This window comes from Lagopus muta, chromosome 2 (assembly GCF_023343835.1).
Source record: "Lagopus muta isolate bLagMut1 chromosome 2, bLagMut1 primary, whole genome shotgun sequence".
Lineage (NCBI taxonomy): Eukaryota > Metazoa > Chordata > Aves > Galliformes > Phasianidae > Lagopus > Lagopus muta.
This window is the reverse complement of record NC_064434.1, coordinates 68,682,294-68,696,532: the sequence shown is the minus strand read 5'-3', so window position 1 is coordinate 68,696,532 and position 14,239 is coordinate 68,682,294. Positions and strand designations below refer to the sequence as shown.

The window sequence follows — 14,239 nt, the reverse complement described above, 5'->3', positions numbered from 1 at the left end:
CTGCTTGCCAGTATCATGTAGTCAGAATTAACAGTAGGTACCTTGGCACTGCAAACTTTCCCTGAACTTTCATTACTGATTGTGTTGATGAACAATACACATACGTCGCCTCAGCTCTAGTTTAACAGTTTCATGTGCAGATAATACATGTGACTCTAGGTAATAGGAAACCATTAAAGATAATCTTCTAGTTTGCTTGTTAGGGAAGAGCTTTATAAAAACGAATCCTTTATTTAGAAACAAGCAAGGGCTGAGCCTTTTTCTTCCCACACTTTTGAAATGAGTACAGCTTCCCATCCTGCTGACTCCGATTAATGCCTCCTTCCAGGTTCTACTCACTTGTTCTATTTCACCTGAACTGCTGCCAGCACCACCTTCAGCTATTTCCAATCTTTAACCAGTTTTTGGAGCAGAGATATAGTATATCATACTAAAATTAAGAATCATCTTGCAAAAAAATATTCTCTCCTTGTTGCCAAGATCAAAACTGTGATTTTCACCAAAAACATTGGATTGTCATTGTAATAATGGTTTTGTTGGATGCGAGATTCAGCTCTACCTTATCAACTCCTTACCAAGAGATTGAGCTATATTTACGCTGCGCAGTGAAAAGCAGACAATACAGTAAGAAGTTACATTGCAAAAAAGAGTGTCTTTTTACTGCTTCAGCAGTAAGTTCTACAGTCACGTGCAGTTCTCAAAATGTAAGAAACATAGTTATTACAACAAAACTGACTCAAAAGACCAATAGTTGGATATTAGCAACAGAGTCAAGAGAGGTGATTTTGTGCTATCTCTTTGTTCAGTTTATTTCCACTTCTATCCTTCTGCTGATCACTTTTCTACCTGTACATGCAGAAAACTGAAAACGTGTTCCTGTTTTCTTCAAGGGTTGTGGGTATGAACAGCCCCACTACCCAGACATGTACTGACAGAGATTTTATCACATCCAAACATGCTCACTGATAGCATCAGTTTCAGGTATTGCAACCATCTCCAGTTTCCTAAGTCCCTGTATGGGAGACCCACAGTCAAGTTTATTCTCCCTCATTCCTTTCAGGAATTTTCCTCTTACAAAGTTACGAGAACAAGCACAAGTCCAACTTTGCCCAGCTCAAACTGGAGGATCTAGTTTGGCCATGTCCTCTGATACGATTCTGGAATATCTGAATTGTTATTGTGTAAACTCTATGGCACTCATTTACTGCTGCACCTGCAGCTCCTCTATCTATGACACGTATGACATGATCAGAGAACTCTTATTTCTATCAAAAGCTTGTTTTAGATACTGCTGCTTTTCAAGTTACATGAGGGCATACAAGAGCAAACAGATTCCTGAGGGCCAGGACAGAAGCTGCAGCTGAGACCCCCCTCTTAACTGTGAAGGACTGCAACATGATGAGGCAGAATCATTTCTGTTCTGTCAAAATAGCATACCAGGGGCAAACTGTCTCATTTCCCTTCATTGTGCTTCTCCACTCTTTGAACTGTTTTGCAGACACCTGGCACACATCCCACTCCTTTTTAAAAGGGCAGGACTCAGAATGTGTGTATATGACACACACAGCCCACAGGCTGCTTTACAGTCGCAAAGGGCTGATATGAAATTAAGTAATCAGTTGCAATTGCACTTTGTTAACAACTTCTAAATGGCACTCCCCTAAACTGCAGAATTTTAGCAAAACAAGAAGTGTTGAAAAAATAAAGCCAAGTTTTAAGAAGTGTTGATGTATATTTAAAAAAAGAAAAAAGAAAGAAAAAAAAAAAGATCAGGCATGCAAAATAGAAGGCATCTACTTCTGCCTCTCAGACACATGTGCACACCTGCTTTGCTGTTGCTGACAGCAGAGAGCTGCAGGGCTCTTCTTGAGAGACATCCTGCATACCACAAAATAGCTGTAGAATATGAACTGTGACCCCCTTCAGCTTTGATAGACTTGTCATTTCTCTCAAGCTTTTCCATCTGTCATACACACTCTTTCTAATGCTTAACTGTCTCATTCATACAAGGCTCCCTTAAGGGAATTTCATTCCATCTCTGACACTGGTTTAATTGCTGTCAGCTGGAAATAATAAGTTTTTACATGCAAATAGTCTTTTTGTAACCACCTAATTTCAGTGAACACTTCTGGTTGCTTCTTACTCGTCTTACTTGTGTGATTTCCTAATACAGTTCTAAAATGAATCTCACTCTGGAGTTTCCTCAGGCCCAGGTGTGAGGAAAGATTCAGGATAGCATTTTTAAAGAAGTCATTTACTTGGTGTAAAGAAGAAAAACAGTGCGACTTTTTTATTTTTTTTCTCCTGTAATAATTAGAAATTCAAGCAAAAAAAGAAGAAGAAAAAAAAAAACTATTCTCACATAGTTCAGGATAATAGTCAAGAGAGCTTCTAAAATAAAACCAGTGATTGCCTGAGGCAAATCCTGAAGTGGACCCGATATGAAATTTGCAGGCAGATGATGTTCTTTTCAGTTTTCAGATAACTCCACAAATTTACCAGCTACCAAACACAGGCGAACTTCAGGATCTCCAACATGGTCAAAACCTAACAAGTGAGAAGTCTTGTCAAATGAAAGCTAACACTAGACTTCTAAGCTTCTTCCCCTTTCTTAGACCAAAACAAACAAAAAAGTTTCAGATCAAACTGTTCAGATCAAATTAATAAACGTCAGGGGAAAAAAAAAGTCTGAATTTCTGGTTATTTACCCCAGTAAATTTACCCCAGTAACTTTAGGTCCTTACTGGGGTTTTTCAGTCACCCTTGGAAAACAAAAGGAAGAAAAGCATAATGAGAGTATATATAGAGCACACCTCCATACACATATATGACTGACATGGGTAGTCAGTTAGGAGATTGCAATCTAGGGAATTTATTGCAGTGGACAGAAAATATTTTGAAGCCCCAGGTATCCCACAGAAGAAGACCTGTGCTCCTTAATAATACTTGACAGTTCTCTGAGGTTGTCAAGAGAGACTTTGGGTAAGGTTTCCCGTCAAAAATTCTTGATGCTACTGCTTATAGAAGAGAACATAGTCACTAGTTGGAGTGGCAGCAAGAACAGCTCTCAGCTCTTTGGTCTGGATCCACAGGATGGAAGCATCTTGCACAAGTCCCATCTTCTTTCCTCTCTCAAGAAAAGCTAGAAAGCGGCAATGAATCCCAACTCCATGCTGAGATAATTGTGCAAATAGGAAGAGACACCCAAACATTTCCTTTGTACTTTGAAGGAGAGATCAGGCAGTATTGGTTAGGGTCTTTTTCTCCTTTAGGGGAGAAAGAGTTTTGCACTGTGAAAGGAAATACATTCACAGCTTGAGAACCCCAGCTTTAGGGCAATGATAAGGTCTCTCAAGTCAGGAAATACCATGCAGATGACACTTGGCCCTTTGCACACTGCAGATCCCCTTTGGCCATGACCACTTTAACAAACCAGCATTGCTGTTTGCTGTGCTTCTGTGGGTTTCTCACCAGCCACCTGAATAAAAGGATAAAGCAATCTCTGTCAATAACATTAACAACATTCCACCTTGGTGTGAGATCTGACTTGGGCACCTAGTCAGAAATACTCTGATTTGGCTCTCTGACTTCCTTCTGTCTTTCCTGGTTTTGCATTTAGTGAAGGCAAACGTTGACATTTCAGAACCGCAGCACTGCATACCCATTTTGCAATGGAGAAAATTACAGCAATAAGTACAGACAAATAAATATTTGACTCCTTTGATTTTTGCCTTCTTCCCTTCACAAATAACTCAGTTATCAGTGCACGAATACTGCCCTGTAATCTTATTGCAAACTAATGAAATTCCATTACCAAGCAGTGAGAGAACTTACTTTGGGAGTTGTTCAGCACCTGGAAAGGGGAAACTTAAACAGAAGAGCAATTTGCCAAATGAATACCCCTTTCAAAAATTCTTTTCCTTTCTCTCAGAAATGTAATTTATGAAGCCTTTCAAGGAGGAAACAAGATGGAAAGATAAAACCTCCTGTACTAAGTTCAGATTTGCAACTAAATCCACTCAGGCTGAAATCCATCAAAAACTGACGTGCTTGAAATCTGCTTTCCCAGGAGGATGGACTCTGAAACTTAACCCTATTACATACAATGTGGAAAATAAGTTTTCCACTTTCTTTTATCTTGTTTATCATAACTCTTGTAGGTAAACGCTGCAAGAAGAAATCACACAGGTGCATGCAATGAAATGAACAGGGCATACAACCTCTACAGACTGAAACCTTCCTGGAGTCGAGAGCAGCATGTATTTTAAGGCTCGTTTCCCCTCTTGTTCACACCTGACTATTTTGAGCTCCAAATAATATGCTCCAATACCAATGCTAATGAGTAACTAGTGTCAAGGCAAGGCACAACACTAAAGTCACTTTCTTTTCATAGATCTGAATTCTACCTTTTAATATCTTTTGTTGAGATTTTTCTCATTTGAGCTCCTGCCTGATGAGCAACTGAGTGACAAGTGCTGACAAAAAATGAAGGTTACCTGACTGTAAGCCCTTTCCAGACATAGGCAGCTGGCTCGAAAAATAAGTGTTTCTACTTCTTTCAACCCTTCCCAATGGGGACGGAGGAGACCGTGCTGCTCTTGCACTCCCTCCGGTGGTGGATCCCGAAAGTGCCATAGAAGAAGACAGGTGACCTCCCTGCCCCCAAAGAGTGCTGCAAAAGCATTGCCACTGGGCTGTTTTAGCAATGGAAAGGACAGGAGAAGAAATAGAGAAAGATGTGTATAAACGCACTCTCTCATCTAAAGTCTCTCAGATCTTTGATGGCTGCTTCCACAAAGTCATCCATCCGACAGACCAGAGACAATTTACTAAACAAATCAACATAAGTGAAATTAGTCTTCTGTAGCTTCTTTGCTGGCAGTCTTTTTTCTTACCTGTACCCTAATGTGGGGATAAAGGCATCTTTAGAATTTGTGCTATCCTCAGCTACAAAGTAGCATACTTGGTACCAAGTTCCACTTATTTGTTTCCATAGCAATTGTGACTTCAAAAAACAATGTCACAGTGATTTTTCACTCCAATAGAGATTATCAGTCCACATGATAGCTCCCTCTGAGCAGTGCTGTGCAGCACTACTGGTGTTAAAAAGTGGCCCACAATGACAGTGGTACTTGACAAATGCAACCCTGCAAAGCCCTCACTTTGGCTGAACTAGGTGGTCTTCCTGTGGATCCTAAAGGAAATAAGAAATGTTTAAAACATTGTGATTAAATGCATTGAGTAATTCCTCACCTAAGCAGATGGCCACAAAGACACATACACTAGCTGGGCCAACTGATCCAGTCACTGTGGAAGCTGTGCTCCTCATGTCCTTACAATGCCTGATGGTTACTCTCTTTCTAAGAGCACCACCTCCCAGCTCAAATACGAATGCAGCGCGTGTTGTATGCCTGTATGAAGTCAGGAGACAGGTAAGTGCATGGCAGGCAGCACTTCATGAGCCCATGTATCCACCAGAACATCACCCTTCCTTCTCCCACTCCTTCAAAGAACTAATGAGACTCAGTGGCAGACTCTTTTACTCAGATTAAACTCCACCACTCCTCTGCTTTACTCTGGATAAGAGCAGGAGAAAGATAATGAAACTGAGTCATTGCCTTCCCTCCCTCACAACCACACATGCCCACAATCTGTAGGTTTCCTTTGCATCAGAGCTTGCTATGTGGATCACAGTGAGTCCATCCTGATTATCATTAAAATGATTTTTTGTCTGCCATTACTTTCATTTTGAAAAATGTACCAACCTCTCCAGACTATTTATGTGCTTATTCACTGACAGTATCTCACTTTAATACTGAACACAAGTCAGAATAGTGATAAATGTATGAGAAATGTAGCCCCAACAAAAGATTCTGAGCACTTTATAGCAGTAATTGTATCCTAAGGATCTGTAAAATACAGCATGCGGGCTTGACATAAATAAAGAGCATTCCAGAGCAGTGGAATTCTTCTTTGTTTTCACATAAGTACTCTTTAGGTGCTCTAGGATAGAGTTGAAGATTTATGGCATATGTATGACAGCTAATTTGTATGCAGTTTGAAAATGAACACCTAAAGACAGGCAAGTATATTATTACATCCCCAGAACAAATTTAAGATAATACAAAAGAAGAAAGGATCTTTACTTGGTGTCTCAGAAGATGACAGAATAAGCAGTCTGAAGTAAACGAAGAAAAAAAGCAAGGTTTGAATAGGTTTGAGGTAAGCATTCTTGAGTGAGTTTTCTAGCAGCACATTGAGAAAGCCAGGGAGAGAGTTGGAATGGATTGCCTTCAGGAAATGTTTTCTCTCTCTGTCCTGACAAGAAGTCTAGGATGTATTCTCTATTAGCCTGGATTTTCGGCAGCTGATGAAATGCTTACTGGTCATTTCTGAAAGCTAATAAATTAGAAAGGGGGAAAAAAAATCACTGAAGGGCAGTTACTAACTCATCAAGGCAATATCTTCTGCCAAGACTGACTAAAACTTCAGTTTGCAAAACTGACTCCACATAAACTTATTTCCCTGGGTTCGTGTTAAGGCATGATAATGTGTTAATGTTGCTTTTTTGAAGACAATTCATAATTTAATACAGTAATATTAAGAAACCATCTGCTACCAAATGTTACCTCATCAACTGAAATCCCAGTCAGTGCACTCTAGGGTGGCTTTCACCTTCCTGAAACCAAAGTTCTTGCTTTCTACACACACCACCACGCTACACCAAAGACTGTAATTCAGCACAATTCCCTGCATAGATAAGACAACTAGACAAAAATCAAAATAGTGCAGGAAGAACTGCACAGTTATTTATGCTACACCAGCTCTTCTCTGCACAGTCAACTTTCTTTTCTTGAAGGCAATTACCAAGCGTTGCCTATGGACAATTTTTTTTCCACATCTTAAATTTCTCCTCCCTTTCCTTTGGTATCAATTTTTTCTCTGTGATATCAGCACACTGTAAACTGCATTTTTTTTCCTGATGCAATTCCTCTTTCCAGGGTTCCAGCCAGAGTTACAGTGGAAAGTGTCTTATTTACCACAGTAGATAAAATGAAAGCAGTGTGTATTGATTAATAACCAGAATTTAATAAAGAAATGTCAACAGAAGCATGCCCCATGAGAATATGTGGGGCCATCAAGATCAAAACAACCAGTGTCACTATACTTTGATTCTAGAACATAGCAGAGAGAAAGAGGAGGGGAGGGCAGTACGCATACAGTCAAAAACAATTTTGATAGTCTTTCTGAAGAATGTTTTCCAGCTTTGCACCATGACATGGCCAGCATTGTCAATCTGGAATCTGAACTTTCTAGAACTCTACCTCCAAACATAACATTGAAACAACCTGAAGTATTTCCTTCACAGAACATTTAGAAACATGTAGGGATTGATCCTGAAGTAAACAAACAGATTGGGAAATCTCAGTGTCCTTAGCAAAATCTAACTCCATTACACAGCTTCCCAAAGATTGCAGGAATTTGTTCAGATAAAAATGCCATCCTCAACCAAACTCAAATCTTTATTTGCTGCTCAAAAATAGGTCTTTGATCTCAAACCTTTCTTACTCAGTTTTTTTAATTTTCGGGCGCCTCTGCACTTCCTGGTCTCAGGCCCGACAGGAAATGGAGGTACCAAAATACCATGAAAATGGCTGCGCCTGTGGTAAATCTGGTCTGGCTGAAGAAGTGGAAACGCTAGCAATGTCCTGAGTGAGCCAGATCTTGAAAAGACTTGTAGCCTGATTTCCAAACCAACACAGACCAGATAGTTTTTGGATAGCAGCTAAACCTACAGAGACTTCTCAAAGCAAACCAAACCCTGGGATTTACCAGCTTTCAAGGAATAATCGTAGCTGTTCTTTAAGGTATTCAGTGGGCAACAATGGAAGGATGAAAATATCACAACTGGTCAAAGCATGTGTGATTTACCTCTTTCTGTTTCCTTTGTCCTGCTCTTCCTTCCCCATTGACAGTCAATTCCACTCTTTGCTTCTAGCTTTACAATCTTCCTGGTGAGAGGTTGACTTGCCATCTCCATTATGTATTTCATATAGTAAGGTACAGTTTATGTTGACTGCATGCAGAAATATTACTTTTAACAGCTGATCAAAGGTTTTGCTGACACTTTCAATAATAAATCCTCACAGGTTTTGGGTTTGTTTCTTTAATGAGAAGTGTCTTGAGAGAGAATTTATAGCAAGGAGGCATTGTTGAAAGCACTTTATTTTCAGAGTTGATGTACCTTGATTGTACCAATGCCCATTTGCAGTAACAATGCTGCTAGGACTTGGAGCCACTTACGGTCTTATTTATGGTCTTGGTTTTTGAGTCAGAATTAGAGTAATTTTTCCAAATGTTTGGGTTTGCAGGCGCCATCCAAATGGGTCCTTAACTTGGAAAGCTTTGATTGTATTGAGCTTCCCTTTACTGAACTACCTTAGTGGTCCATCTCATACTGGTGAGTATAAGTATATATATATCCAGGGCATTAAATACTATTGAATACTCACAAAGCATGTACCAGGGGAGAAAAAGAAAACAATTATTCCCTGAAATATTCAGCCTCTGATGAAAGAAACTTTTAACAGGCTCATTTCAAGGTGCTCATTTCGAGAAGTGATTTCTAGCAGACTTTCTTCCTTTGTAAGGCCTAGGCTCAATACTAGATAGAGAAAGACACGCAGTTCAGCAAGGCTTTGAAAGCATAAAATTAAATAGTTTGTGGTATGTTACAAGTCATATAAATTTTAAAATAAGAAACCACTTGTGTCCTATTGTTTGTACAAGCACATGCACACACACAACACTGTAACTGATATAAAAGCTAAGCCGATGGTTCCAAAAACACAGCAAAACAATGCCAAACTAATATGGAGATAAGCATGGTGATCTTAAGCTTATTCTTTCTTCAAAACACTATGTTTCAAAACAAAAGTACCTATAGCCTCAAGATATGACTATTCCTCTAATATAATATGCCAGTAAGGCTCAGCCATCACCAGTTTACTACACTGAGAAAGAATAGGTGCATATCGTTGAGCAGAATAAAAACACAGCATCGAAAAAGCATTCCAACAATGTGCTACAAGAATTCCAGGCTATTACCTGACTTTCAATAAACAAGGTAACACTGAAGATATTTTGTGGAAATTAAGAATGTTTTACATTATTATTTGACACAAGGGGAGGAAAAAAACAGGAGCAGCCAAATTGGCTACAGTCCCTCCAAATCTCACAGTTTCTTATGAGACAGCTCCCAGTTTACCTTTCCAAAATGAAAGCCATTGTTCTGTTGCCAATGTTTGTTTATTTGAAATAACAATAAGTAGAATACTAAATAATGCTCTCCTCCACCATCCATCCTTGTGGCTCAGTTAGTAACTCAGAACTGGAATATCACATTTCCCCCCACTGTGCCTATTTCTGCAGTATGTTTCTAAACAGGAGACAAGTCCAGGAGCAGCTTTAGCAGAGAGTAATTTTTGACCACAAGAGGCCAAGATTGCTACAAGTTTAAAGTTGCTTTGGGCTATGTCTAAGCCAGTGAACCCACAAATACTTAAAAATTCTCAGACCTTCGTGCATATCTTGGCTTCCCAAAAACGATTCAGCTCTTCCTTCATGCTTCTCCTCTGCTCTGGTACACAGACGGGGACCCAAGCATGTAATCTAATGAAAAGTATGACATCTAATACAAAAACATTATTCCTAATTAAAAAAGGATACAGGTCTATAGCTGCTGGAAGTACTGTCTGAAAGCAATACTTTCTCTACTTCTGAAGCTAGCAAGGACATCAAGCTAAAACAGCTCAGAAAGTTGTTTTGCCAAATTAAAAACATAACGTACCTAGTGTCCCCTCACTGCCCAGCCATCACCCAGTTTGTCTCTCAGAACCCAGAGTTGTTCAAAAGGTAGGCAATAAAAAAAAGTCCGATTCATACAGCCAACTTCTGAAAGAATGACACTGATGCCAGGAGCTTCATTAAAGTAATTCTTGCTAGAGGAAACATGAACTGTACTATCACAAGGTTGCTACGGTTCATCTTATGGCAGATTTACCACTGTGGTTAAGGAGACTGTGCCTCTGCTGTTATTGCCACCACCTGGCAAGCCGCATATCCCTGACAGTGTGCTATCATTAGGATTAGGCACAACCTTCCCTATAATCATCCTGCAGTTTTCATAAAACTCTCATCTAGAGAGAGGGGATAAGACATGGGGAAGTGTTCTGTCCCAGTGGCATCTGGATATTTTTCTTTCTAATTCTAACCACAAACAATGGGGGAAACTTCATCTGATGCACAGAAAAGAATGGTAGTTCTCTGTCACTCAATAAGGGCACAGCAGGTGAAAAGAAAGTCATGCATTTCTCTGTTGTTCCTACATGGCCTGGGTTTGGTTTTCGTTACAATTGGGCAGATCTCACTCACGAATATCTGAGAAATGTGTGGGAAGGGGTTATACAGTCTGTGAGCTATAAGCAAAATGACTGCGGGAGTGAAGAATGATTTAGTGATGGTACTTGTTGCTGTTACAGTGTAGTTGGTTTGGTTTTGTTTAAACAGGGAAGTACACAGATAGCAGAAAGTAAACCTGCCTCGTGCCACCAGAACTCAAAGTTTAGTCTTGCAAGAAGTGCAGAGCATGTATGCATGAGTGTGTGTGTACTGTTTTTTTACCACGCGTGTCTGTCAGCTCATTACCCATTTTATGGAATGATTCACAATATGCACTGCTACTCATATGTGCTGGCCATCTCTGTAAGAAGAGCACAGCCAGCAGGAAGATGAGGATGGGCTCACTATAGCCCAACAGCAACACGTCCTGCTATTCCTACCAAAATGTTTGACTTTTGCTCAGATTGAAAGCTTAAAGCCTCCAGCATTGATACCTCTTTCGTAGCACAGGGCTGGGGATTCCACCAGTACTAACTTGTCTGATCACGGCTCATAAAGATGCACACTACTGTAAGGTGCAGAAATGAATTATGCACACTCTGGCTGGGTGAGAGGGGGAATGGAGAGAATGTAGACATTTCTGCAGCAGCTGAAGTCAAACGCATCCACATGAGCTGATGCCATTTAATTTTTAAAGGGTTTTCCTAAGTGCCCTCAACCAGATTTTTATTCCTCCAGCTTTAGGGAGGCAGGCAGCCACCCACTGAACAACAGTTACATTCAACAGAGCCTTGCAGACACGCATGGAGAAGCTTTGGTGTCATTTCATTCAGGGACCATTTTAAAGTGATATAACAGCCACCATCACTCCTATTTTACATTTGGACATATTCAGCATTTCTGATTTACTTCTATGCTAATATTCAGAACTTTTAAAATGCATCTTAGAAATAATATAACATGTAGTCTCTTGCAAACTCCCTTTACATATTTATGAAAGTGAACTTGGAATTAAATTACAGTGTTACCCTGTTAACTGGAATAAGGTACCACCTGAGGGCCCACGGGTGCTTCAAATGAGGTTTTTAAAAGAGAAAAAAAAAAAAAAAAAAAAACACTGCAGTTTCTCTGTCCCTCACTTGGAAATGTCATACACTATAAAATCCACAAAGCATTCCTTCAAGGTTTTCAATTGTCAGATTCTAATCTCCAAATCATTTCAAAAGAGAAAAAAAAAAAAAAAGAAAGAAAGAGAAAGAGAGAAAGAGAGAAAGAGAGAAAGAGAGAAAGAGAGAAAGAGAGAAAGAGAGAAAGAGAGAAAGAGAGAAAGAGAGAAAGAGAAAACAAAAAGCAATCCACCAAGATGAGAAGGCAAGACTTCCCCTGAAGAATTTCAGGTATGAACAGCTCAGACCCCCCCCCCCTCCGCCCCAACTTTTCCTTGAGCTTTCCCTGTCTGCCCCCTCCCCATTGAATAGAAAGATAAAAAGAAAACAGCTCTCAGTGTTTTGCAGAGGGTTGTTTTCTGAAAGACCGAGACAAAAATAGGGTCTATTTCACTTTGCAACTGCCTGTGACTTCAGCATAATAAACTCCAAGGGGCACAGCCTTCACCAAAACACTTAGAAAACAGCTTCCAAGGGATACTCCTTGCCCGTTATGTTTACTCAAGCACTTGTTTAAAAACATTTAAGGAAAATGTTTTTATTTCTACAGATTGCATTAATTATAGCTTTGCAAACACTGTGAGCCCTACAAGAAGGCTGCACTAGCTATTAGCTGCAAACCTCAGGTCTTGGCTGGAGAAGTGGTTATGGCTTATTTAGCAAGCCTAATGAATTGGCTCACCCATCTCCACGCAGGGTTCCATGTTTAGCATCATGGAGTCTGGAATAGCCAAGCAGGGCTGTTTCCAGCCTCTTTATGAGCAAAAATAAAATGAAATCGGTCAACCAAAAGCAGTCCGCAAGCAGACCTCACTGCAGCGCTCTTCCCCTTTGGGAAAGAGAAGCGGCACCACGGGCATTAACTCTGGCCCGAAGCTCTGCGGAGACCCACAGGAAACTTCCACCGCGCTCCCGCGGCAGAAGCGCAGTACCCGCTGCAGAGAGCGGGGCCGGGCGGGGCGGATGGGTCCTCCGGGCCGGGACAGCAGCGGTCGCCGGCTCAGGTGCGCCCCGGGGCCGGAGCGGCGGGCGGCCTTACCGTGAGTGCGGAGAGCTTCTGGGCCGGCACGGCGGGGAGCAGCTCGGGCAGCAGCAGCAGCAGCGGCACCCACATCCTGGGGCTGCGGCGGGCAGCAGCTCCGGGAAGCGGAGAAGGGGGACTATCCCCGGGATGTCGCTCCCCCCAACGCCCGCTCTCAGGCTGGGAGGTCCCTGCTCAGGTCCTTTTCTAGTTTTTAACCCTCACCCCTTGGAGCTCGGGGCTGGGAGCGCAGCCGGCAGTTTTCCTCCCCTCTCCACGTCTACCGGGCAGGGAGCGGCGGCTCGGAGATGCTCCCCTGCCTCCTCCTCCCTCGGGGCTCCGCGCCTCCGGGCCGCCCTTTCTCCCCTCCGGTTGCGTCCACCCAGCGATGGGGGAAGAGGAGATAAAGCTGGGGGGGTGTGTGGAAGGCTGGACCCTCCCACACCTCCCCACCGTGTCCGCCGCCTGCGAGGGGAAGGCACTGCCGCTGCGGCGGGGCTGGCGGTGTGCGACCTCGCCGAAACGCTCGTTCCCTTTTCCTCTTATCCTCCCCCTGCCCAGCCCGGCCTCCGCTTTCTCCTCCCAGACTTCGCGGGTTAACCCTCCCCGATGCTCCGGGGGGCTCTGGCTTGCCCCCCCTCTACTTCAGCGGGGCTCGTTCTCCCCCGCCTCCTCCTGCAGCACCACGCACAAATCCGGGAAGCGCGGGCCGGGGGGCTGAGCCCCTACCCGTGCCCGGGACACCCGGTAGCGGAGCCCGTGGGAGGACGCGGGGCAGTCGCACATGCACACACGAAGGGTAGCGGGCGCTGCTCACACGGAGCGGAGCACCCCGAGGAGCTGCAGGTTGCTTCGCATGCAGTTCGTGCCAGGTGAAAGCTCCCTCCTGGCAGTTTTGCACCTTTATGCCTTGTCTTTTGGGAAGCATGTAAACAGATTTTCTTATTTCCTTACTTAGAACAGTCAGAAGATCTCCTCTCCCCTGACTTCCTGAAATAAACCGTTTTCACTGCATTTTTTTGTCAGTGAAGGACTTCCCCGCTCCTCCTCTGAGACCCGCAGCTCTCTGCCAGCCTGCAGCGATCCCCGTGGCTCAATGGTTCTTTATTTTTGGGTGCGCTCATCTTTGGGAGGCTGCAAAGTGGTGCACAAGCAGCACACCAGTGACATTTCCCCTAGGAGTCCAGACCTGACATCGCTGGCATGTCATGCCTCCTGGGGATGGAGCAACAACCTCATGCACAGTGAACCAAGGCAGAGAGAAGTGGAAATCAACTGCAGACAGATTTGTGTGCCCTGCCTGGGACAGCCACTGCTGGCTGTTCCAGATCCTGTAATGTTCAAAGCATGCAGCCAGCAATGTGGTCACCATTTTGCCAGATCTCAGCTGGGCACCTAGAGCAGTAAAAAACTGGAGTTTTTATAAAACAACACGATAACACAAAGTCTGTGAATGTCTGAATGTTTTCTTAATACCTCCTGGACTTTTTAAATGGGAAAAATGAAAGATAAGGAAATCATCATATGGCATTGCCCAGGTCACAGCTGGCTTGGGACCCTTCCCTGCACCATGCAGACCCCCAACAGTCTCCCTCTAGCAGCAGCTAGCAGATGCTAGCAGGGATAGCAGGGATAGCAGGGATAGCAGATT

General features: G+C 42.7%; 1 protein-coding gene across 5 annotated transcripts in view; it reads right to left on the bottom strand.

Moving 5' to 3' along the window:
- The window catches only part of SMOC2 (SPARC related modular calcium binding 2), a 131,252-nt gene extending 118,158 nt beyond the window's left edge, over window positions 1–13,094 (bottom strand). For 3 of the 5 annotated variants that reach the window (XM_048935771.1, XM_048935773.1, XM_048935775.1), the window contains exon 1: window positions 12,607–13,092. In XM_048935771.1, the coding sequence (XP_048791728.1) occupies window positions 12,607–12,681 (75 nt within the window). In that variant the 5' untranslated portion in view covers window positions 12,682–13,092. Of the gene's footprint in view, window positions 1–12,606 lie in introns of all 5 variants that reach the window. The other 2 variants (XM_048935772.1, XM_048935774.1) reach the window with 2 other exon arrangements.
- Between the last annotated feature and the right edge of the window lie 1,145 nt (window positions 13,095–14,239).